The sequence below is a fragment of the Hippopotamus amphibius genome, chromosome 11 (assembly GCF_030028045.1).
Source record: "Hippopotamus amphibius kiboko isolate mHipAmp2 chromosome 11, mHipAmp2.hap2, whole genome shotgun sequence".
Classification (NCBI taxonomy): domain Eukaryota; kingdom Metazoa; phylum Chordata; class Mammalia; order Artiodactyla; family Hippopotamidae; genus Hippopotamus; species Hippopotamus amphibius.
Window position 1 is genome coordinate 46,710,674 of NC_080196.1, and position 25,513 is coordinate 46,736,186.

A 25,513-nucleotide genomic window follows, 5' to 3' on the forward strand; every position below is an offset into this window, starting at 1 on the left:
TCACCAACAAGGTTGACCAGTGTATTGATTATTCTTTTCTCTGCGGTAAATGGAGCAACTATAGAACACTTTTATTTGTTCAAAATAATTAGTGCTATTGATACACAAAAGCTTCAACTTCCCCAAATACTACTTCAAAATGAGTACATCAGTTTTCAATAAAAGAGAGATATTCTTTCACACGGGAAAAAAAAAACAGTCAAGCTGCAGACTGGTTTTATATATTTACATGTCTCCTCATAAAAAGCAGTTACAGTCTGAGGACATTCATGATAGTTTTGATGCCAGCCCAAGTCCACCTTATTTAAATCTCTTCTTTCACGGGAAACATTAATTCTCACTGATAACTCTGGCAAAAGCCTCTGGATTTGTCAGACGAATGTGTTATCATCAGGTTCACTGTGAGATGGAAGATTTTCTTTTTGCGCCATCTTTTTCTTTATCAGCGTTTTGAAAATTCAGCAGACAACCAGGCTTTTCTCAAGTTCCCAAAGACTGTCAGCATCTGGAAATCCCCTTCCCATTCACGCCACGTCACCCCAGACTCTCTCTGTTCATTAGATGACTGCAGTGTGGGACAGATTTTCACCTCTCAGTTCATTTTGTTTTCAGAGAAACAGCTACCCTAGTGATAGAGTAACGGGAGCACTTCAGCAAGTTGCTAGTAACTATTTCAAAGGTTTTAAAAAGGAGACAAAAAAGTAACAATATTTGACAGTAAAGTAGTTCCCTTTAAGTTGGGATGTCAGGTCCTGAGGCCACTTCCCCATCCCAGGATCTCCAGAGGAGACCCCAGCCCTGGAGCCCTGTGGCACAGAAGAGATCATCAGTGAATGCTTCCCAAGCACTGTGCTGCCAGCATCTGAGGCACCCGGAGAGCAAGCGGAGGGGCTCTTCTGGGAGTGTTAGTTTTACTTTATTTTGAAGACGTACATGAGTGCTGTCAGCTTTGGGCAGATAAGAAGGAAACCATTTAGCCTGGTTTTATTTCACTGCATCGCCTTATGTGGCCTATGCTGTAGGGTGTTAATTTGACAGGCAGACTGAAAGAGGAAAAGGAATCTTGAGGACTCAGACATGGCAGCCACGCCACAGCCAAAATGAGCCACGACAGAGAAAAGCACATTACTGCGCAAATGCACAACGTCCTGGGGTCTCAGTATTTCTTCAGCATCCATGGTTCATTAGAAATTAGTAGTTAAGGTATTTAAAAGAATTCAAGGCCTCAGGGTGAAAGAACTTAAGGTCAATTTTGAATGTTTTTAGAACTGAGAAAGTATTTAACATACCACTTGTGGCAGATTTTCAGGCCTGCTTAATTATTTAAAATGACTAATTACAGTTAGGTAAAATACAGAATTGCAAATTAAAAATTCAAATGTGTAACAAAGATCTCTCTTCAGTTCTTGTTTAAAAAAAAGGACAAAACTAAGTACATAAAATTAGATTACAAGTATCAAGGGAACTGCAACCATCATCAGACTTTTTTATACAGAAAAAAACTTTTACCCACATACACTTAATTAATGTGAAAGAGAACTACAATATTTTATATAATGTGATTTTTCTGCTACTAAAGACTATTTGCTGCAAAATATATTTTGTGCAAAAATTAAAGGGACTGTATTTCCAGCGAGTAGAAAAGGGAACACGAATCACTAGCGGGTACCCATTGTTAGGGACAGAGTTTTTCCCCAGTACCTATCCCACTGCCAGCAATGGGAGTGGTGACAACTGGTGACATAAAAATAAACATTTTATATTACTTTGAAATAGATAATGCCAGATTATTTCAGTATTATGAAAGGCAAACCTTCACTCCTGACCACTTAAAGACATGCCCTAGAAAAGTCTATCATGTTCTCAATATTAACCTGGACGGGGATGAGAGTGACACAGATGGAAGACTTAAAAACAGAGAGAAAACATACAAAAGGAATATATAAAAATTATGCATTTAGTACAAATAATGAAAAATGACTTTGTGACACATTTTCCAAGAAAAGTTATTTTTACAGATTTTTAAATCCTATAAAAACCAGTATATTGCAAGGGGTTAAAAACAAGTCATTGATGAATGATAATCAGTTACCAGAGTTCATGCAATTAACTGAGTTGGAGAGCTGCTGCCCCAAGTCACAAAATGTATGCTCTGCCCCATGATTACACATTAAAATCTCTTATTACAAGAAATTATTTTGTATTTGGTGCTGACAGAGCTCTTGAGAAAGTGCTATACAAACTGAAGGTTATAGAAATTTTTAAATGATAATCTCAAAATATCATACAAAAAATGTAAACAAAAAGATGCTTTAGAGTTGCAGGGCGTTATAAAATCTGTGCTGCGGTTTAAAGACAAAAGATCGCCTCTTGTGTATTTAAAAAAATTTTAGCATAATCCTAGTTCAGAATTACATTGTCAACAGCAAAAGGTGCTGCGTACGAGGCGGCCATGCTGCACAGGGCAGGGGTCCTGTGGCTGCCAGCTCAAGCCTGCCACACGTATGCAGGGACACAAAAAGATTCTGCAACCAGCGCCACCTGGGAGGGGCTCTAGCACTTAAAAGACACTCCGCTTTCATCTGCCCTGTCAGAGAGGAAAACTGCTTTTAAAAGAGATTATCAACAATATAAATTCTGATAAAGCACTGAAAATTAGGTATGGTATTTTTGGCACAAAGCACTTTTTAAATCGGAGCTCATTTTGCAAAATATCTGTCTAGAATTTCTCATTTGAAAATAAAAAGTTAGAACATACACATAAATGTGTAAATGGTTTCATGAATGAATGAGTTAGATTCTATGTTTCCTTAAACACTGCACACACCTGCTTACTCTAGAACCAGGGATCTGTGGGAGCACATAACTCCATGTTCCACTTCTACAGATATTGCACAAGTAACACTGCCAGAGTACACACTAATGCATTCTGGCAAGATCAGGCTTCACCTTTCAATACTATTCTTGTAAGTATTCACATTCACTACTACTTCCCAGAAAAGCTAGATGACCAATTTCAGAGAAAGAACGCTTGCTATCTTTCCTTGACCCATAATATTAAAATCTGTACCAATATATTTAGGCATTTCATTTACATTTTCCAGCATTTCAAATTCAGCAAAACCTGTTTTTGATATTTCTTATAGCATTCCTTCAAAAACGGGAGAAGCTTCGTCTAATGTAAAAAAAATTAAAATGAGTCCACAGGGCAATAATTTTTCCACCAGAGATCTTGCTCCATTCTGAAAAGCACTGCAGAACAACGTTTAAGTCTGTCAACTTTCGGAGAGCCATTAGGTGCAGTCTGCGAAAAAATCGTGTAACATACCGTGACAGCTGGATGTATCTTACTGCACAATATAATTCCATTTCTTCCTTGCTGAAGCGTTTTAGGGTATGCTACAGCTGCTAAAAGGATTTCGGTTTTTCTTGGTCCTCTGTCTGTTGGGCCTGAGGTTGATGACATCTCCACCATTAAGGGTACTTGAATTCTGACCCAAGTGACTCCCAGCAGACGTGCTAAAGACACCTGGATAAATTGAGGAAAAACACAGAGGTTAACACTGATGCACCTCAGGGTCCCCTACTGCAGACTGTGCACCCAGCTTCTTAGTAAATCAGCAACGTTTGCAAGAATTTACAATTTTAAGCTTTTGTTTTCATTTCATTTATTTTTAATAGCAAATATACAGAGTTCAAAGTTCAAAGGGAACCAAAAGGGTCACAGTGAAGTCTCTCACCCACCCCAACCCCTCCCCTAAGGCACTCATGTTTATAGAGTTCCCACGCACCCCTGCAGTGATACTGTATGCACGTGTAGGCCGAAGTGCACGTATGGTCTTCTTTCCTCCCTCTGCTGCCCAAAGGGGACGTTCTCTACACACTCTTTTCACTAACAATCTATTTTTGAAATCTAGAACCTGTAAATATGATAATTTTAATAATTTCACTTACTAATGTTACATCACAGAACTTTCTCAACAGTACCTGCCTTGTAGTTAACAATAGCATTTGTGATATGTCCTGTTAATAAACATATGTAAGAGCCAGTAGTGATGTCAGGTGTTCCTATCCAGGCTAAAACAACACGGCAAAATTTGGTCTGCAGATACTCAAAGTGATGAGCAGACAAAAGGGATGAACTAACAGAAAAACTTTCAACTGTTCTAGTTTTCATTTTGAACTATGCTGGTCCTAAAATTTAATCTCTAATTTATGAGCTATTTATCATCCATGATACACAAGACTCTGGGCCAGAGACACTATGAGCGATACAAAGATGACTAAGACTGATTCCTGCCCCTGAGAAGCTTACAATCTGATTAAGTGAGGTGAGGCAGTACAAACAGGCAGTGATGCTATAGGACACTCTATGTTAGGTGTCATAAAAGAGACACAAGATCCCACTGATGGTTCAAAGGAAGGGTCAACCATGTCTAATTTATAAGAAAGGACAAACTACATGGAGGGACTGGACCCCTGGCAATGCCCTGCACTCAGGTCTCTGTTCATTTAAGAAAAGCGAAGGCCATGACAGGCAGATAGATAGCCAAGAGCTTTCTCCATAGACCTCGAGGGACGTACAATTCTCGACAGAAGATGGGAAGGGGAGGCCATTCTTGATAGAAGAGCCAAAATGAGCAAAGGGAAGAAGTAAGACAGCCCTGGGCAGGCCCAAGAAACAGCAGGCCCTGCAGTGGAACCGTAGACAGGGTACGTCATACAAGTGGGCCATGAGGCCGCAGAGGAAGGATGGACCAAACTGTCTTAAATGCTGGAATGAAGAGAGCCTGCATTGAATGTGTTCCACAACCAGAATCTATCAAACGGCTTGAATCAGCAGACTGGAAGGAGACAGGGTGGGCCCAGGAGACCAGATCAGACAGCAGCTTATCACAACTGCCTTGTTGTTTCTCAGAGCACATGAGGTGTCTGACAGTAGGGACATATGCAATATAAAGGGCAAAGCAAGAAAAGTTAACACAGTCAGGAAACTGCTGTGTGTGTGTGTGTGTGTGTGTGTGTGTGTGTGTGTGTGTGTGTGTGTGTGTGTGTGTGTGTGTGTGTGTGTGTGTGTGTGTGTGTGTGTGTGTGTGTGTGTGTGTGTGTAGTGAGGGGTGGGGTGCAGGCAGGACTGGCACCTGTCCTCCCAGAAGCCACAGCCCAAAGTGAGGCGCGGACAGGCACTTGCAGTTCTCTGGGGAATGCTAAACTGCTGGCAACTCACATTAAAGGTCAGAATGGGGCTCAGCAAGGTGGCAGGAAAAGGAAAAGGTGTGGAGACAGTGCAAGTGTCAAGTCAGAGAAACTGTTGAAAAAGGACAGACCTTTAGAAAAGTCATCAGTTAAAAAATCTTTTAACTCAATATGCCTTTTAATAAGAGACCTGATACTCCTAAGTTTAACAATCACTCATCTCTCACTTTTTTAATGAATGGAAAATAAATTTACCACGTAAACTTGGGGCTAAAACTTCCTGAGTACTTACCAATTTTGTTACTACTTGAATGCATTGACTCCGGATCCTCAGCTATTTGTTGTTTAAGCTTTTGAAGATATTTTTCAGCCAAATATTTAAAAACTGGAATGAAAACAAAGCCAAAAACCTTGCCAGGTCAGTATAATTTATGCACATAAAACTTGTTATTTCACATCACTTACTATAATATTTATACTTACAAAACAAATTTAAAATTAGAATTAGAAATGTACAATCTAGTTGAAAAAAATTCAACTTCTAAAAATTATCTGAGTAATACCTAATTACAGTGGTAATACTAATAAATATACAGTAGCATTTTATTAAAGAAATAATTTGTAGTCATCGGCTCTTCAGTTTACGTACCTGAATAGTGATTAATATTCAGCAACACTAAACTGATTCAGTCTTAAAAAGATGCCTCTTTCTTTAGCTGAAAAGTACTACTCAGAGGACACTGAAATAACAGTCGAGCTGCAATCTAATAAGTAGCAGTTCCAGAATGAAAAAAATAACCATCATCTTTTTCTAATCTTACTTTCTTAAACTAGGAAATACTATTAAACAAGTTAAGGTCACTGTAACTACCAAGCGAGGTGTCCACTGCTGTGGGGTTCTAGGACAACGCAGCAGGTGTAGAAGGTGTGCTTGAAACACACACACACATGCACACACACACGCACAGGCAGTTGTATTTTTAAAGATAAAAAACAAAACAAAAGCCCACCGGAGTTTTTGCTGTAGAGTAACAACTATTCAAAGACATTAGTAAATAATGAAGGACTCAAAGTCAGAGCAGCATCAAGCCTGTAACCTTTACTTGATGATTCATGACACAGAGAAAATTCTATTCTCATTACAAATATGATTTCTAAACAACAAAGGCATAAGAAGAATAAACAAACTTCCCGCTGTTAACTGTCAAGAAGGCACTTTACCTTCACTCACGTTCAGATCCTCTTTCACTGACGTTCTGTAGAATCTCAGCTTCAACTTTTTTGCCAGTGCCTCAGCTTCCTCACTACACATAAATTAAAAAAAATGCATGTAAAGGTACTTTCTGAGAGCTTGTTTTATGACATTTGCTGCATACAGTCTGAGGGCAGGGGTCAGCCCTTCTAGAACAGTTGTCACTGCTCTTGGGGGATAAACACCAGCCATCTCACTGTAACTGTAAAAGACACTTTTCTATAAAGTCACGGACTCTAGCCTTAAAATGGAGAAATATCACTTTTCTTTATATAATACTTTAATTTTCCTCTCTTGTGTTTTTAAAAACACTTTAATTACACTCTGAAAGTCTTACACTGCAGTACCTATTTTACTCTTACTGGCTACAAAACTACTTTGCTAACAAAGCCAAAGTCAACATATTGATGTGTCTACAAGAGTGGACTCCTAATTTTAGTTTCATTATGATTCCTGATTCTCTAAAATGGTTCCCAATGATTCCACCGCACGCACCCCTACACACACACACCATAATCAAGTTGGTCTGGGTCATCAATAACATATGTAAGTGATGGTGTGTGACTTTGAGACTCCGTCATAAGAGGCACTGTGGTTTCCGCCTTGTCCCCCTGGGATCCTATGCCTGGGGAAGCAGCAGCCATGCCCTGAGGACACTTGCAGCCTGAGGGAGAGGCCTCCTGCCCTCGGCCAAGCGAGGGTAGCATCCCGGAAGCAGACTCCCCAGCCCCATAGAAAGCCTTCCTGAGACTACAGGCCCCAGCAACATCTTGACAGAAACCTCATGAAAAATCCAGAAGCAAGCCACCCAGCTAAGCCACTCCCAAATTCCTGACCCACAAAACCTGTGAAATAATGAGTGCTTGTTGTTTTAAGCCCCTACTAATTTGTTATACAGCACCAGACAACTAATACAAGAACATATAAAAAAATAAGGTGAAAACCAAGCAAGTATTTTCAAAGCCAGCAAAACGTTAATAATGCAATAAACAAATACTTAAAAAGACATTATCTGGATGCCAAACTCTGTTCACAGATGTGAGCATATGGTTCTGAGTACACAAGACAACATGAATCTGCACTGCTTACCTACTTAAACTCATCAACACGCTTATGCCAGATGTTAAAACATCTAGGGATGTTTTTCTTAACATTCTTACTCTGTCTTGATCTGACTTCACACAAAGAGCTGGATTTGAGCTGCAAAGACCTGGAATTCTAGAAGGGCCTTCACAATGTATTCCTTTATTTTTCTTTACTTCTGATTCAGTGTGAACTTTTTTTTAAATTTTTTTAAACCCGAACCAATCACACAATAGCTCACAGAAATTTTAAAATATAAGGCATTGTTTTTAAAAACTTTCCTAAGTTTTGTTAAGTCTATGCAAAAACTAAAATAGGTTTTAGCTTCACAGACTTGCCCAGCACCCATCATCTGTAGCCACCTTACTTCTTTATACAGGAGTCGTCCAGAAGATCGATCTTGTTCTGGACAAGCACAGTTGGTACATCTCCAACTTCAGCCACCACCTTCTCTCTCCAACTGGAAATCGCTTCAAAAGATTCCCTGTCTGTGGTGGAAAATACAAGCACACAGGCCTGGGCTCCTGTAAGTTCACAAAATAAAAATGTTATTTACATGAATGAAATAATTCTATGCAGGGTGAGGGAAATTTTTACGTATTCAAAAGCATTTTTATATAAATAAATGCTGAACTCATCTTTGTAGCACTGCTTATTTTTTAACATATAAACTCTAATTTCTAATTCAAAGAACCAATTTTTACCAAGAACAGTGGTTCTCAAATTTGTGCAAGTGTCAAAGTACCCTCAAAATTATACACATTCCTGTGGAACACCACAAAATATGGATATATTTAATAGCACTAGAAGAGCCAGAGAGAATAGCAAACTAGGCATGAATGATAGAGTTGCCGAGTTCCTCCTGTTAATATCTGTCATTTGTTTCTTAATTTCTTTCGGCACAGATTTAAGAAAAATCTATGAGAAAAAAATCATAATTTTCTCACTCTACTTTTTAAAAAAAATCTGTATTATTTTTTTAATAAATTTATTTATTTATTTATTGGCTGTGTTGGGTCTTTGTTGCTGCACTCGGGCCTTCTCTAGCTGCGGTGAGCGGAAGAGCACTACTCTTCATTGTAGTGTGTGGGCTCCTCATTGTGGTTGCTTCTCTTGCTGTGCAGCACAGGCTCTAGGTGCAAGGGCTTCAGTAGCTGAGGCACATGGACTCAACAGCTGTGGCTCATAGGCTCTAGAGCGCAGGCTCCATAGTTGTGATGCATGGGCTTAGTTGCTTGGAGGCATGTGGTATCATCCTGGGGCAGGGATCCAACCTGTGTCCCCTGCATTGGCAGATGGATTCTTAACCACTGCGCCACCTAGGAAGTCCTTATTTTATTTCAGTAGCAGAATATCATCAACGCTAAAGAACATAATTTAGGAACCAGTGCCAAGAGTAAAATATTTATATATAATAGAAAAAAAAAGTTTAGTTTTTTTATCCTGTTTAACTGAATAATTCCCATACCATACTCACTGACAACATTTTAACTATCAGCTATCATGTTAGGTTGATAATATCTAATTTTAAAAATAAGCAGCAACCTTGTGGAAGAGGATTTTTACAAATGATTAGCTGCTGAATCAGGCAGCATGGTGACAAAAGCGGGTAAGAAGAGAAAATCATCCTGGAGTCAAGAGGATTCGTCACTGCTACTCCTTCCTTCCAGATCCCTCAGGTGTAAGAGTTTCCTACTAAGACTCAAGACACAGGTACCTGGGCTACCTAAGACACTCTGAGGCCAAAAAAGGTTTGTTTATCACCTGAGGGAATATGGTAGAAAGCCAAAGAACAATTAATGAAGGAAAAACACCAGCAGTTCACTATGACTGTAAAAGCAAAGGCTTCCCTCCTCTAGAACAGAGGCTTTGGACCAAAGAATAAATTAATTATGCAAGACTCAGTGGTGGGGGACAGGCCGACTGACAGACACACCCTGAGACTTTCTCAGAATTGAAGGAGAAAGAAAACTGAAGAGATCACACTAGCATATTGGACAATTAAGTTATATTTACTTCAATTCTAATATTTACTTAAACTACAAATAAAACATTAATCATACTTTAAGAAACTGTTCTTTGTTATAAAACTGTTAGCTTTAAACCTAGAATTTTATATCCAGTCAAGTGTCATTTAAATTTGAGGGTCCAATAGGGTATTTCCAAGTATACAAGGTCTCAGACACAAAAAAACAAAAACAAAAAACACTTAGAGAGGAAGTATGTGTAAAAAAACAAACAACAAAAGCCAACCAACTAACAAACAACAACAAAAAACTAAGCAGATGGTGCCAGAGATCTGGGCAATAAGAATGATGAACTAAGAAAAATACAATTTTGTTTAAAAAATCAAGTACCAAAGGATAAATGAAAAAAAGCCTGTCCATAAAACCCAAAATTATTTAGTGGGGGATAGGGTGGAGAGAGACCACATTCAGTGGAACGGGCTGCAGCCCCTCTGAGGAGGAGAAGAGGACCTGGATTCAGTTAAGCCACAAGGGAGGTGAGCACGGTGTCCCAGCAGGTGCCCTGGGGGGCCCTACCCCCATCCTCCAGCATGGGCTGCAGGGGGCACTCTGCTCTTCTGCCTGGGGCTTCAGAAGGACCCCTGGTTTAGCACATCCCCTAAGGGGACTGGATGCCTGGGGAGGGGTGTGGGGGGGTGGGGTGGATAAAAGCCTCAGCTTCCCCGGGGTGGGGTCACCCCGAGGGGTATCTCTGCGGGTCCTCACTGGGATGGACCCCTGGCCGCCCACGGCAGTACTGACTCATTCCTGCACCTTATGTGTGGTTCTCCCCTTCTTTCCCTGGCCTCTCACTTCTACATCCCACGCCCACCCTGAGTGTGTTCGGGGGAGGGGGTCTGGTGTAAACCAAAACAGAGTCTTAAAGGCAATCACCCTAAGAATAAAAAGAATGCATGACTATCAAACCACAGCAGAAAAGTAGATTTATCCAATTTAAAGGAGAAAATACCAAACAACCCCACAGAAAATACAAAACCTGAACTAAAATGACAGAAATAAGTCAGAGCAAGAATAATTACAATCTCCAGAAAAAATGGTACATTTTTCCTGAAGCAGGGAGGCTCACCTTATACCAAGCCTTCAGACTAGATACTGCAACCACCTCATCTTATTTAACCTAAATATACTGCCAAAACGGAAAACAAGAAGCAAAAAAGACAACCTGGATTACTTCCGCAGTTATGATACTTCTGACAAATGTCGGAAAACTACTTGTCTTAACTCCCGCTAACTGAATATTATTATCCATCCGTACAGATAAAATTGTGATGCATTATGGATATTTAAGTTCAGGAAAACCCTAAAAAGTCAAACAAAAAAAACAAAAAAAAGCCCTTTCTAATAGACACTAAAAAAACAAAAAAACAAAAATACAGACTCTTTTTACAAAATTTTGACTGAGGTACCAATAAAACAGATGACAAATACCAGATTCCAAACTGCGTGTGAAAAGATCATTATTTGCATAATTTACAAAGAAAATGGCTATAAATCTATTACACAAGTCTGGAACTCCCTCAAGCTCTTCAAGGATTTTTTTGAGAACTGAGAAGAATGGGAAAGGCAGGAAATTTGTGAAGGATTTCTTTACAGAAAGTACTGCCTATCCCAAGGTGGTGGGGGTGGGACCGGACAGAGCACCGTCATCACCTCCTGCATCTCAAGGCAGAAGGAATGGACTCAGCAAGGCCACTTAGGAGCTTGATGTGTGTTCCCAGTACCTGGGGGACACTCTGGACTCGCCCTGCCTCCCTCCATCCAAGCCAAGAAAGATGCAGTGCTGGGAGTGAGCATGAAAAGGTAGGACCCATAGACAAAAAGAAGAGCTGCATCTGGGACACAACTCTACTTCCACTGATGGCAAGACGAGTGCACAAGGATCTCAAATGGGCAGAGGTGAGTCTCGTCCAGGACATGAGCCAGCACGGGGTCACTGTAAACCACGTTCCACAGGGCCACTTAGTAGGTGCCGGGAGCTGAGCACTCAAGGAAGATGGAAGTGGAGTGCGCACTCCCACAGACAGGCAAGGCAACTGACAGAATCAAGTATACACTTGCCCAGAAGAGATACCCCCAAGACTGGGAAGCGTGGAGGAACCCAGGACGATCTCCTAGCGAAAGAGTCACCTCCCACCGTCTGCCATGCAGAGGGCCCCAGCACCAGACACTGGCCCTCTCAGTGCTCTGGTCCCCCACGTCCCGCTGCCTCGGGGCCTGGCCCACTTGGGAAGGGGGGGTGGGGGTGGGAGCCACCAGCATTCCCCGTCCAGACCACAAGGCCTGGCCCCAGAGGGTACGCGATTTAACCTAAACTACATTTGGAGTTTTGATTAATATCCCAGGACCGGCTATTCTAACTACCAAACTGAGATTATGTTTACGACTAGAAATCACTGAGGCAGTTAAGAAAAATTACTTAAGAGTGACCAGAAGAGACATGAGCTGAGGGTATTGTTAAAGAAAGGCCTTCCCCTCCTCCTACCACCTAATAAACCACAAAGGATCGTGAGACCCACACACAGAACCTGCATTTTGGTAACTTCATGAGCTGTGCATGTTCAGCATACTGATTATAACTATTCTTAATATAAAAATGACCCTACACCACTCTCCTTTCTTTTTCTTCCTTGGACCTCCAGCTCTGTGTTAGTACCAGTCATCTTTGGGAAAGGTAGTGTTTTAATTTCTCTGTTGTTGATATTTAAAGGCAGCTAGTGTTTTCTATCCATATATTTTACAAAGACAAAGATCACCAATAGCAAGTACTTATTCCTCATTAATGATCATTCCAAAAAGTCACTATATTTTAATGCAATTCAGAAAATACTCTCCAAGACACATAATGTGCAGAGAGTGATTCTGTTTTCAAATCACTGACAGACCCTACAAGATGGTCTGTAGGCTGGTCCCGCGTATGGCTGGAGGCTGTAGCATCAGTGTCACCTGGGAGGTTGTAGAAATGCAGACTCTCAGAGCCACCCACAGATCTAAGGAATTCGGTTTGCATGTTAATGAGCTCCCCAGGGGATTCCTGTGCACAGCAAGTTTAAGAAACACTGCTCTAGCGAACAACGGCAAAGAAAAACCAGTCAGAATCACAAGGCTTTAAATATACTATTACAGATACTACTCAGGATTTAAAATGCTGTCCCTTTTTCTTTTTGACATTCTATACAATCTAAAGCACACAAATTATTCAATGAACCAATCTGTCACAGATTCCATGCTCACATAATTTCAAAACAAACCAAAGACTTGCATAGTCTAATCCTGTTGTTCCTTAATTCTTGCATTTATAATTATAACTTATAACTAGCTCCTTGTCCAGAGCTATTTCATTTTCAACAATTTATATTCATTTATATTTGTGAAAGAAAATTCTTTCTTAAGAAAATAAGAGTTTCCTTCTACTTATGTGCATAATCTCACATAATAGGTCTTAAGTCTATAACCTCATTTACGTATATTTAGTCAGAAGCATTTTTTTTGAGAACCAAGTCACAGTAAAAAACTGTAATAAAAATCTATGTTGCATGTAACTTTCTGTATAAGTATGGTTTCTATTGCGGAGGGTGGACTTTCTAAGGGTTTAAGAGGAGTCATCTGGGATCAGAAAGGCTTCCTAATATGATATGATCTGTGCTCTGCTGTAACCTATTGACAAGGAGGTCATGTTTCCACATGTCTCACTGTATAATTAAGCCAGCATTCTAAGAACATAATGATGCCTTGGAGCAATGGTCTTGCTATAATAGGTCTCTTAAATGAATTATAATAAATTTTTTCTTTTTTAAATATAATTTTTATGCATCTTGAGTAACACACTGTTAGGACATAAATCAGTATGTCATAATTTTATAAGGCATAGTGTTTCTATCACTAAATCTCTATCTTAACTCATTCTGCCCACCTTACCTTTTCTATTTTTTATTTAATTACATCATCATCTGAATGTACACTAGCAGCAGATATTACCTGATGCCTAGGCGCCAACCAGTGCCTGTCCCTGAGAACACCTCTCCCGCTCCGTACAGCAGCCTATGGTTTAGGCAGCTAAACCTCCCTCTGCCTGGAGGGAGCCCGGAGCCACGCCAAGCCGATTAGGGCAATCACCTTCCTCTGACTACTCACTGTAAGCTTGTCAAAGGTAGTCTAATCAGATAAAAGCTAGGACTTTTGATCCATTGCTGTAGAAAGTAACCCTGGGTCCCCAAAGATATGACCAAAAAGCACTGCTGATGGTAGAAACCCTGCAGCCAAGAGGAAAATCTGCGTGAGAAGGATTTAAGAGGAGAGGGGCAGCCAGCTAGAAGAATCAGTAAGGTTACAGTCCCAACAAACCGTGACTGAAAGCTACTCCCACTAACAAGTCAACAGACACTAAATAAATTGGTTTGAAATCGCTTTTCTGCTGTCAGTAACCAAAAGCATGCTGATGGAACCTCAAAAAAAAAAAAAAAAAAAGCATAAAAGAATGTCTAATATGCCATTTCTCAAATTCACGTAACACTGCCACTGCTTGTTCCTTAATTCAAATAGGGATGTGAGGGGAGAAGCTGAAGCTTAAGACCTGTCTCAGTATCTACCCCCTTTGCCATTTTAACATAGTTGGCTAAAAAAAGTTACATTTTAAGAAAAATTTTTAACAGATCTATTTATACAGGTAAGATTGCTTTACGTTAAAATGTTAAATACAAGGAAATCAATGCTGCGTAAAGCATTTTAGTCCAAATGAAAGTGAAAAGAAATCTGAACATCACCCACAGTAAATTAAGATGTAAATACTAATAATTACGGGCTCTCTTTTTAGTTTCTGGCAAAGAATGGTTTTCGTAAACATATGAAAGAGAAACGGTATGATTCGTGGACATCTAACAAGTTAAACATGAAGTGTGCAACAAACTGGATAAGCCAAGTTAAAAAAATTAAAAGATAATAATGTTGAATACAGTCTTATGGCAAAAATTGGAGAAAGCATTAATATCTCAACTACAGTGGAAATTAAAATATGTTTAGCTAATTGGTCTTTTTCTTTAAATTAAGGACCCAAATGATCTACTTCCAATATTTTCTCCTTTCTATTCATATACAAATCAAATCATTTTTAACAGGTGACCAGTTTTATGTTTTTTTCAGTTAAACTTTATTTTGAGATAATTGTAGATCACACACTTTCTCAAAAAATAACCATACTAGTTAAAAAGTAATACTGCCACATCACATTGTCAAAAGCTTGAAAAAAATAACCCAACCTATTTTCTTCCTCACAAAAAGAACATATATTTTATGCTAAGAATTTAGAGCAAAAAGGTAGGTAGGTAAAAAGAGGAATTTCCCTCACAGGTTACCCTTCGAGCTTATCCTTGTAGCTCTTCCCTTTCACATGTATCTCATACTTCCCTGAACTCCCCCAGAAAAGGTTTTACCCATACACGTTAATGTCATAACAAAATGCCATCTTGTTTGCCAGGGCTTAACTTTTTCTTATGTTAGTTTCCACTCTGACTATACAGTCATTTCGCTGGAGTCAGAGAAGACATTTCACAATTTCTGACTTATTAGTCTGGGAATGCCTATATGAGTCATGTAATTCTAAGGCAGAGACAAACGATCTATAGTACAAAATATTATTTACCACCTAATAAGATCTTTAGAAGAATAATAGCCTGGGGTTGTAAAAAATACTTTGGAATTAATTTAAATATTCTTAAAGAGAAATCTTTCTCTGGGAAACAAGAAAAGCAAGGTTCTACATTCAGCTAAAAGAACATGTCAAAACAAACTAAAGGCACCCGCGACTTACCTCTGTAGTAGGCCTTCGTTATTGCATCAAACTCCTCTTGACCTGCCGTATCCCATAACATGAGCCTGACGTCTTCATCCTTAACTCTGAAACAAGAGATGAATTTATTTCATGTGCAAAGGAAATGTCTTTATTTTTCAAATCTAGAGGTATTAATAACTACATTGTTGGTTTCACTCTGAAAAAGTCTGAGTGCTTTTAAATGCTGATACCATTACCAACAGCAGGAGTAAAGGGTGAAAGACACTCCCCTGAAGCTGTAATTTTACATGATTTGGATTTACCTGTCATGTTTTTCCCTTTGACAACAAACACAGATAGTGTGGCTCTAAGACAAGCACCCAAGGTGTCCGCACCTGCAGATTCAACCAACCGCAGGTAGAAAATATCTGGAAAAAAAACTCTAGAAAGTTCCAAAAAGCAAAACGTGAGTTTGCTGTGTGCTCAGTAACCATTTACACAGCATTTACACTGTATTAGATATTATAAGTAATCTGGAGGTGACTGAAAGTCTATGGGAGCACGCACATAGGTTAAACGCAAATACTACACCATGTTATACAAGGCACTGAGCATCCGTGGGTGTTGGTGTCCATGGGATGCTGGACACTCAGGGTCTGCTGTCCTAGGAAAGGGTTCCCTTAGGGCAGTGCTTGCCCTCCTCCTGCTACCCCATTCTAATGGGGAGAGGAAAGAAGCAGCTTACTGCTTGGTTGCGCTTTAACTCAAAAATTTACTCTGTTCTGTCATACCTGTTGTCATTCACAGGCAGCAGTTCTGTTCTATAGTCACTGCCAACACTGAATGAGCAAATCCTGAACCACTCCTCTGAGGGAAGATACCAGGTGAGGTGCCTGTGAGCCCTGGTTACAATTTCATCACCTGATCAATATATAACCTTGTTTTTTGCATTGCTCTCTTTTAAAGACACCCTATTTAATATACATTGTTGATTCATTAACAGTGAACTCATGGCCAACAGTACTATAAATGGTGCCTGAATGAAGCTTATCTAATACATGTGTTTTCTCCATAAGGCACATCACAGCTCACTAGACGGCAATTCAACTCTAGGCTTGGGGCCATTTTAAACAGCGAAACCACCAACAAAAAGCACAGAAATGTGGCACAAAAACAGAACATGAAAAGGCCACTCATGTACCATATGAGAGATGAAACAGAAAGGCAGAAGATCACCTTGTTCAACCTCAGCCAGACGTGTGTTTAAGTGACTCAAATTTTTTGCTGCTCTGTGCCATGTCCATGAATGACCACCAAAGCACTGGGAGTACTGAGTCTGGGGTTACGAATGAATTTTTGCAAGTAGTGACTCTGCAAATATGAAATCCACAAATAACGAGAAGTAACTGCATACTTTAAATAGGGGAACTTCCCTGGTGGCACAGTGGTTAAGAATCTGCCTGCCAATGCAGGGCACATGGCTTTGAGCCCTGGTCTGGGAAGATCCCACATGCCGCAGAACCACAAAGCCTATGTACCACAACTACTGAGCCTGTGAGCCACAATTACTGAGCCACGGGCCACAACTACTGAGTCCACATGCCACAACTACTGAAACCTGTGCAACTAGAGCCCATGCTCTGCCACAAGAGAAGCCACCACACTGAGAAGCCCATGCACTGCAACAAAGAGTAGCCCCCGCCTGCCACAACTAGAGAAAGCCTGTGCACAGTAACAAAGACCCTACATACCCCCCCAAAATAGTAATAAAATAGATAATTTAAAAAAATCTCAGTAGAATCAAGCATCAGTTTGTGTTTAAGAAATGCCCAAGGTGCCAACAATAAATATAAAACAGATATAAGATAGGAAAAGAGTAGGAAAAAAAGAAAAAAAAAATAAGAGAGGAAGGGAAGAGATGGGGGAGGGGGAAGAAAGGAGTGAGTAACTGAAAACCTGCTGCATTAGACACCTAGCCTCAGACTGTACTGTAATCAGTTACTATTATTCTACGGAAACTCTTAGAGCTCACAAATCAAAACCGAGAGGAAAAAAATGGCGAAGTACATACTGGATTTGTCGCTCCAAAAAATCAACTCCGATGGTTTTCTTGTAGTCTTTTGTAAAAATGCCTTTGCAATACCGCTGAATCATACTTGATTTTCCAACTGCGCCATTCCCTACAACCACCATCTTAATGGCCACTTCCATATCTTCCTCCAACATTTTTGGAGTTGAAAAGGTTTCTGTGCCAACTTTAATTCCAGGTGATCAGATCTTCTCTCCCAAATCTGTGGCTGAAAATGAAATTATTTTTTCAAGACATAAAAATTATATAAAACAAAATAAGCTGTAATTGTTTTATCAAGAAATAATCATATTGAATTGCAAGAATTTGTTTCCCTGATGAAGACCCTCTCCCCACCCTGTTGAGATAATGTAAATTCTTTGAAAAGAGAGACAATAACACCATTCTCTTTTGAATCCTTATCGACAGCACAATGTATGACTTCTGGGTATCAATAAATGCCTAGGTTACATACTTCTGCCTTTCGTAGAGACTAGACTATAGGTGTTAAGAGTTGAGGCCTGATTTAAAGTTGCTGTTCACTGGTTCTGTGCTCTCAGTGAAGTTACTGCTTAACTTCTTGAAGCTTCAGTTTCCTGAGGATGTTTACCTCACAGGATTGTTGATCAATGATACACAGAAAGCACAGTGAAAGTTAAGCATGAAAAAAAAAAAAGGTAGTTTCATATACTGAATCATAGTTAATTTTCATACTTGATAAATCATACTTGATAAGTCCTCCATAGATAGTTACCACCAAATGGGCAACAAATACAAAACCTAAGGAAACTGCTTTTCATCCGCACAGAGAGTAACTAATGTCCCTAGAACAGCACCCTAAAGAAAGGATTTGTATATCGGGTGGGCCAAAAACTGCCTTTGGTTTTTAAGTAAAAATAAGACACATTTTTCATTTTCACCAAGAACTTTGTTGAACGTATTCACCCTTTTGTTCCACTGCCTTCTGCCATTTTTCAGGCAACTTCATAACTCCAACTTCCCAAAACTTTTTATCTTTTTGAGCAAAGAACTGTTCCAGGTACCCTTTACAGTCTTCCAGGGAATGGAAATTTTTTCCATTAAGAGAATTTTGTAAAGACCAAAAAAAAAAGGAAATCCTAAGGTGCAATGTCTAGTGAATACGATGGATGAATCTGAACTTCCCAGCCAAGCCGTAACAGTTTTTGCCTGGTCATCAAAGAAACATGTGGTATTAGGTTATCCTGATGGAAGACTATGTGTTTTCTCTTGACTAATTCTGGACGCTTTTCGTCGAGTGCTGCTTTCACTTGGTCTAATTGAGAGCAGTACTCGTTGGAATTAATTGTTTGGTTTTCTGGAAGGAGCTCACCATAGAGGATTCTCTTCCAATCCCACTGTATACACATCATCTTCTTTGAATGAAGACAGACCTTGGTGTGGTTAGTGCTGGTTCATTTCACTTGCCCCACAATCTCTTCCATTCCACATTATTGTACGGTATCTACTTTTCATCGCCCATCACAATTTGTTTTAAAAATGGAATGTTTTCCTTACGTTTAAGTAGAGAAATTATGGTCAAGAAGGTTTTTTTCGCTTAACTTATGTGGAACTCAAACATCAAAGCAATTCACATAACCAAACTGGTACAAATGATTTTCAGTGCTTGGTTTGGATATTTTGAGTATGTCGGCTATCTCCTGCATGGTATATAACATTAACTGTTCTCAATTAATGTCTCTATCTGATCACTATCAACTTCAACCGGTCTACCTGACCATGGATCAGCATCCAGTGAGAAATCTCTAGCACGAAACTTCGCAAACCACTTCTGACATGTTCGATCAGTCACAGCACCTTCTCCACACGCTGTACAAATCTGTTTTTGTGTTTCAGTTGCATTTTTACCTTTCTTGAAATAATAAAGCATAGTATGCCAAAAATGTTGCTTTTTTCTTCTATCTTCAATATTAAAATGGCTACACAAAAATTCATCAATTTTGATGTCTTTTTTTAATGCACACTGATATGACAACTGTCACATATAATCTAACAAAACTGTTTCAAATGAAGTTAAAGAAAACTAAGTGCTGCTAGAGCCATCTTTCGGAAAAAACTGAATGAACCTTTTGGCCAACCCAATACTATGCAACCACGTGATATAGCATTGGGCTCTTAGTTACAGTGCTTCAGTATTTAGATTACAATGAATCCTCTACACATAATCTTTATACCGCACATTTTCTTCATTAGTTTCAGATTAGTTATAGTTACTCATATAATGAAAGTAATAGAATGTGTACTGTTTGCATTTTAGACTGAAAAGAACAAAAAGCCCATTTCTTTATATTCTTAAAAATTACTAGTTAAATTCCTGCCTACTTAGCTATTATATTCTGGCTACCTTAACCAAAAATCCATTATACAACCACTACACAAAACACATCTGAAATGTGAAGAACATTCCTTTTTTGCCTCTAATGGAGTCTCAGTAATTGTCCCTAATGCTTAGCAAACTTGCACGATTGTAAGAAGCATCTCGGAGCACTTACCTGTTAAAGTACAGGTTGTAGGCCTCCACTTCAGACATAATTAAATGATTAAAACAACAACAAAACAACTTAAAATATCAGAACAAAAGAAAGGAGATGACAGAAGCAAATATATGGGTAAATACAGCAGACTTCTCTTAAATGTTCTACGTTACATTAGACAGTTGAAAGAAAAATTATAATACTGTTTGATGTGGTTTTCAATGTATGTAGAGAAAACATTTAAGACAAGTCATTATACATGGAAAAGAGAACTTTCCTGGTGGTTCAGTGGTTAGGACTTCATGTTCCCGATGCAGGGGGCCTGGGTTCAATCCTTGGTCAGGGAACTAGATCTTGTGTGCCGCAACTAAGACCCGGCACAGCCAAATTAAAAAAAACAAAAACAAAAAACAAAAAACATAGAAAAGAACAAAAGGATGGAAAGGGAAGGAAGGTTTCTATACTTCACTTGAATGGGTAAAATGTTGACACCAATAGATTGTGATAAATTACCCATGCAGCTGGGACTTCCTAGGTGGCGCAGGGGATAAGAATCCGCCTGCCAATGCAGGGGACAAGGGTTTGATCTCCAAGAAGATCCCACACACCACGGAGCAACTAAGCCCGTGCACCACAACTATTGAGTCTGTGCTTTAGAGCCCTTACACCACAACTACTGAGCCCATGTGCTGCAACTACTGAAGCCCATGCGCCTAGCGCCTGTGCTCTGCAAGTGAAGCCACCACAATAAGGAGTCTGAGCACCACAATAAAGAGTAGCCCGCAGTCGCCGCAACTAGAGAAAGCCCATGAGCAGCAATGAAGACCCAGTGCAGCCAACAAACAAACAAACAAACAAACAGATTTCTCAACAACCCATGGGCCAAAGAAGAAGCTCAAGAGAAATTTTAACAATAACTGAATAAAATTAAAATGAAAATATGTCAAAATTTCTGGGACACAGCTAATGTACTGCTGAGAGGGAAAATTTACAGCACTAAATGCTTACCTTAGAAAAGAAGAAAAGTCTGAAATCAATAATCTAAGCCCCCACCTCAAAAAACTAGAAAAAGAAATGCAAAATAAAACCAAAGCAAGAAAAAGGATGGAAATAACAGAGCAGAAATCAATGAAACTGACATAACCATCAGGAAAACTGAATTTGTAATTTTAAAAATGCAAAAGGAAATCTCCAGGTTCAGGTGATTTCACTGGAGAATTGTACCAAACTTTTCAAGAATGATACACAATCTCCCCCAGAACACAGAAGAGGAGGAAACACTCCCTAACTTATTTTATAAAGCCAGCATTATCTTGATACCAGCACCACACAAAGACAATACAAAAAAGAAAACAAGACAAATATCCCCTCATGAACATAAATGCAAAAATCCTCAACAAAACATTAGTAAATCACATCCAGCAATATATATATAAAATAACCAGGACCAAATGGGCTTTATTTGGGAATGCAAGGCTGGTTCAATACTCAAAAATCAATCAATGTAATCCACCATATTAACGGAGTAAAGAAAAACCACATCACCATTGATGCAGAGGGAATATTCAATGAAATTCAACAGCCATTTGTAAGAAAAATCCTCAGCAAACTAGAAACAGAAGAGGACTTCTTCAACCTGTTAAAGGGCATCTATTAAAAAATCCAAAACAAACAAACCAAAAAAAGCTATAGCTAACATCATACTTTTCTGAAAGAAAGATTGCATTCCCCCTTAGACTGAGGACAAGGTAAAGATATCTACTCTCACCACTCCTGTTTATCATTAGGCCTAACAAAAATACATAAAACGCTTACAGATTAGGGAAAAAACTGCCTCTATTCACAGATGACATGATTGTCTATGTAGAAAACTCCAAGGAATCAAACAAATAATCATGGAACTAATAAGTGAATTTAGCAAGGACACAGGATACAAGAGCAACACACAACACTCAACTGTGCTTCTAACATCCTAACAACATGAAGCCAAAAAAATTTTAAATGATATTTACAATAGTTTCCTCCAAAAATGAATACTTTGGTATAAATCTAACAAAACATGTACAGGATCTGTATACTAAGAACTGAAAAACATTAATGAAACAAAGACTTAAATAAATGGAGAGATATATCATGTTCATAGATTGAAAGATGCAACAAACTAAAAATAGCAATTCTCCCCAAATTGATCTACGGTTTAATAAAATTCCAAAGTACCAGCGGGATATTTTGTAGTTAGAGACAAGCTGATTCTAAACTTTATACAGAAAGGCAAATGAACTAGCATAGCTAAAACAATTCTGAAAAAGAATAAAGCTGGAGAAAATCATGCTACCCAATTTTAAGGCACTATAAAGCTACATTAATCAAGAAAGTCTGATACTGGCAAAGATAAGGAAATCAATGGAACACAACAGAGGTCCCCAAAATAGACCCACACAAATACGGCCAACTGATTTTTGACAAAGGTGCAAAACTAATAAATGGAGAAAAGACAGTCTTTTCAACACATGGTGATGGAACAACTGGATATTCATAGGCAAAAAAGTAAACCTTCCCCCAAGTCTCACATCTTATACAAATAATTTAAAATAGATTATAGATCTAAATGTAAAACTATAATATCTAGAAGGTGAAAATATTCTTGACCTGGGATTGGGCAAAGTTCTTAGACATGTTACCAAAAAGAAATATGGATACATTAGATTTCATCAAAATTAAAAACATTAGCTCTGTGAAAGACACTGTTAAAGCAATGAAAAGACAAGCTATAGACTGCAAGAAACATTTGCAAAACATATCTAACAACTTGTATCCAGAACATATAAAGAACCCTTGAAACCCAACATAAGAATCTACTGAATTTGGACTTCCCTGGTAAGCCCAGTGGTTAAGAATCTGGCTGCCAATTCAGGGGACACGGGTTTGACCCCTGTTCTGGGAAGATTCCACATGCTGTGAAGCAGCTAAGCCCGTGCACCACAACCACTGAGCCTGCGCTCTTGAGCCTGCCTGCCACAACCACTGAAGCCCACAAGCCCTAGAGCCCACGTGCTACAACTATTGAGCCCGCATGCTAAAACTACCGAAGCCTGCGTGCCTACACATTGTGCTCTGTAAAAAGAGAAGCCACCGCAATGAGAAGTCTGCAAGCCACAGCAAAGAGTAGCCCCTACTTGCTGCAACTAGAGAAAGCCCGAGCACAGTAAAGAAGACCCAATGCTGCCAAGAAAGAAAAAAAAAAAAGAAAAAGAAACTACCGAAATTTAAAAATAGGCAAAAGTCTTGGCCAGATACTCACCCAAGATTATATATGCCAAGTAAGCACATGAAAAGATATTCAACATCTTTAGCCACTAGTTAAAGACACATTAAGAACACAAGATACCACTACATGCCTATTAGAATGGCTAAATCAAAAAAAAAAAATCCTACAATACAAAGTGCTACAGAGGATGTGGAGCAACTGGAACTCTCACATGTTGCTGATGAGAATGCAAAATGATAGAGGCACTCTGGAAATCAGTGTGACAGTTTCTTACAAAGTTAAACATACTTTATATAATCATGCAATCCCAATCTTAGCAGTACCCTAGAGAAATAAAAACTTATGTTCACACAAAAACCTGTATAGGAATGTTTATGGTAGCTGTAGTCATAATCACCAAAACCTGGAAACAATCCAGTATCCTTTAGTGGGTGCACATCCATCTAACAGAATACTACTCAGCAATAAAAAAGAATAAATTGCTGATGCATTCAAGAACTTGAAGGAATCTCAAAGGCATTATGCTGAATGAAAGAAGGTTACATGTTGCATGATTCCATTTATATGCAATTCTGGAAAAGATCAGTAATTGCCAGGGATTGGGGTAATGGGGAGGATATAAAAGGATAGCATGAGTGTTTTGGAGGTGATAGAACTGTTCTATATTCTGTTATGATGGTTACATGAATCCAAAATTCACAGAACTGCACCGCCCCCAACAAAGTCAAAGTCAATTTTACCACATGATAATTTTTAAGATAATAAAATGTAAAGTACGTGGAATCAGATTTTAACACAGGCAGCCTGACCCTTGTATCAGCCACTACTCTACAAACCTAAAGAACTATACCAAGACAATTAGGTTCTTAGAAAACAAGCATAATTCTGAGTAGAAGACTTTAGAAGTTTGACAGTAACACTTTACATGTGTTCTTTTCCCAAGTTTAGAGATTTTGCCAACCAAGAGCCGTCCAATACATTAGGAAAGGAAAGGATGAGTGAACTCACTGATCAAAAGGGTGGTTTTTTCCATCACATAAGAACACTGAAAAACTACTCAGGTTGAATGAAGTTCCCTAGAAGATGTCGGGAGTTGCATAAAACCTAGAGAAGCAACAGCCCTTTCCCGATTGTACTGCCACTTGCCTAGACCGTGACAGTGAAGTTATCACCGTCACACCCTCAGGGTCCCGTTTCTGGGGTCCCCAAGAGAAGGGACTCTGCGGCAGCCAGGGTCAAGGAGACCGCGCAGTCGGGCTCATTCACATTCCAGCCGAACCCGAGCAACGCCCCGGGCAGGGAGGGGGCCCGCCGCCCGGACGAGGTCTGGAAGCCAGGGTGGGGCCCGGGCCCTCAGCCCGCCAGCCCCAACCCGCACCGAACGCCCCGTCCCGACCACCCCGCTGCACCTTCCCGCCCCAGGGCCACCCCGGGGCCCACCCCAGGGAGACGGGGGCGCGGGGAGGCGAGGCTGCGCCCAACGCCGCCGCTGGGACCCGGGCCCCGCGCTCGAGGCGGGAGCGCGGCGGCCGGGCCGGGGATGGGCGCCCGGCCTGGAGGACGCCGCCGAGCCCCGGCCCGGCCCCAGGTGGGCGCAGCGACGGGCGGGTCCTCCGCAGCGAGCCCCGAGCGAGGGCGATGAGTGCGGCCCGCCGCCCCGGGCGCGAGCCGCTACTCACCGTCCCCGCGCCGCGCGCCGCCCGCCGCCCGGCGCGAGGGCTCCGCGGCGCGACCGCTGCCGCCGCCGCCGCCTCCTGGCGCGCCAGCCCCACGGCGGGGCCTCCCGCCGGCTCGCGCGCTCTTTGGCTCTTTTCAGAATGACTGATTTTTTTTCAGGAACTTTATATTGGCAACAGGGCTCCAAACGAGCGGCTCGGGGTGGCCCCGCCGGAGAGGGTCGGACGCGGGAGTCTCGCCTCTCCTCAGCCGCTGGTGCGCCGCGCTCGGAGCATGCGCCGGGCTTGCAGTGCGCACGCGCGTGCCGCCGGTGCCGCCCCGCCGCCTCCCGCCGCCTCCCGCCGCCTCCCGCCGCCTCCCGCCGCCTCCCGCCGCCTCCCGCCGCCTCCCGCCGCCTCCCGCCGCCTCCCGCCGCCTCCCGCCGCCTCCCGCCGCCTCCCGCCGCCCCGCCTCGGTGCTCGCCGCGGCTGAGGGGCGCCGCGTTCCCGGTGGGGCGCCTGGGGCCGGCGTGGCGGCGGGAGGCAGCGGGCGGGAACGCCGCCGGGGAGGGGCCGCACACGCTCCCCATACACCGTGGTCAGACTTCAGAGTCCTCACGGGACGTGCCCACGCTGGACACATACCTTACTCTCTTGGCCGGAGAACATCAAAGTAGCGAAGTGAGC

The 25,513-nt window shown here is 40.8% G+C and overlaps 1 protein-coding gene across 4 annotated transcripts; it reads right to left on the reverse strand.

The window, feature by feature from the left end:
* Window positions 1–48: 48 nt before the first annotated feature.
* RAB23 (RAB23, member RAS oncogene family) lies at window positions 49–25,095 on the reverse strand. 4 transcript variants are annotated; one of them, XR_009048031.1, is made up of 7 exons: window positions 17,394–18,459; window positions 15,362–15,447; window positions 7,899–8,055; window positions 6,418–6,500; window positions 5,489–5,581; window positions 3,329–3,529; window positions 49–625 (listed from the first exon to the last, which is right to left on the reverse strand). XR_009048031.1 is itself a non-coding variant. In XM_057699316.1 (7 exons), exons 2-7 carry the CDS (start codon window positions 17,546–17,548, stop codon window positions 3,390–3,392), a joined length of 714 nt encoding a protein of 237 aa, XP_057555299.1. In that variant the 5' UTR covers window positions 17,549–17,619; window positions 24,851–25,095; the 3' UTR covers window positions 49–3,389. The 4 variants fall into 4 exon arrangements, 3 of the variants coding, with proteins under 3 accessions (XP_057555299.1, XP_057555300.1, XP_057555298.1); XM_057699316.1 differs by adding an exon at window positions 24,851–25,095 and having other exon boundaries at window positions 49–3,529; window positions 17,394–17,619; XM_057699317.1 differs by adding an exon at window positions 18,742–19,561 and having other exon boundaries at window positions 49–3,529; window positions 17,394–17,619.
* Window positions 25,096–25,513: the final 418 nt, after the last annotated feature.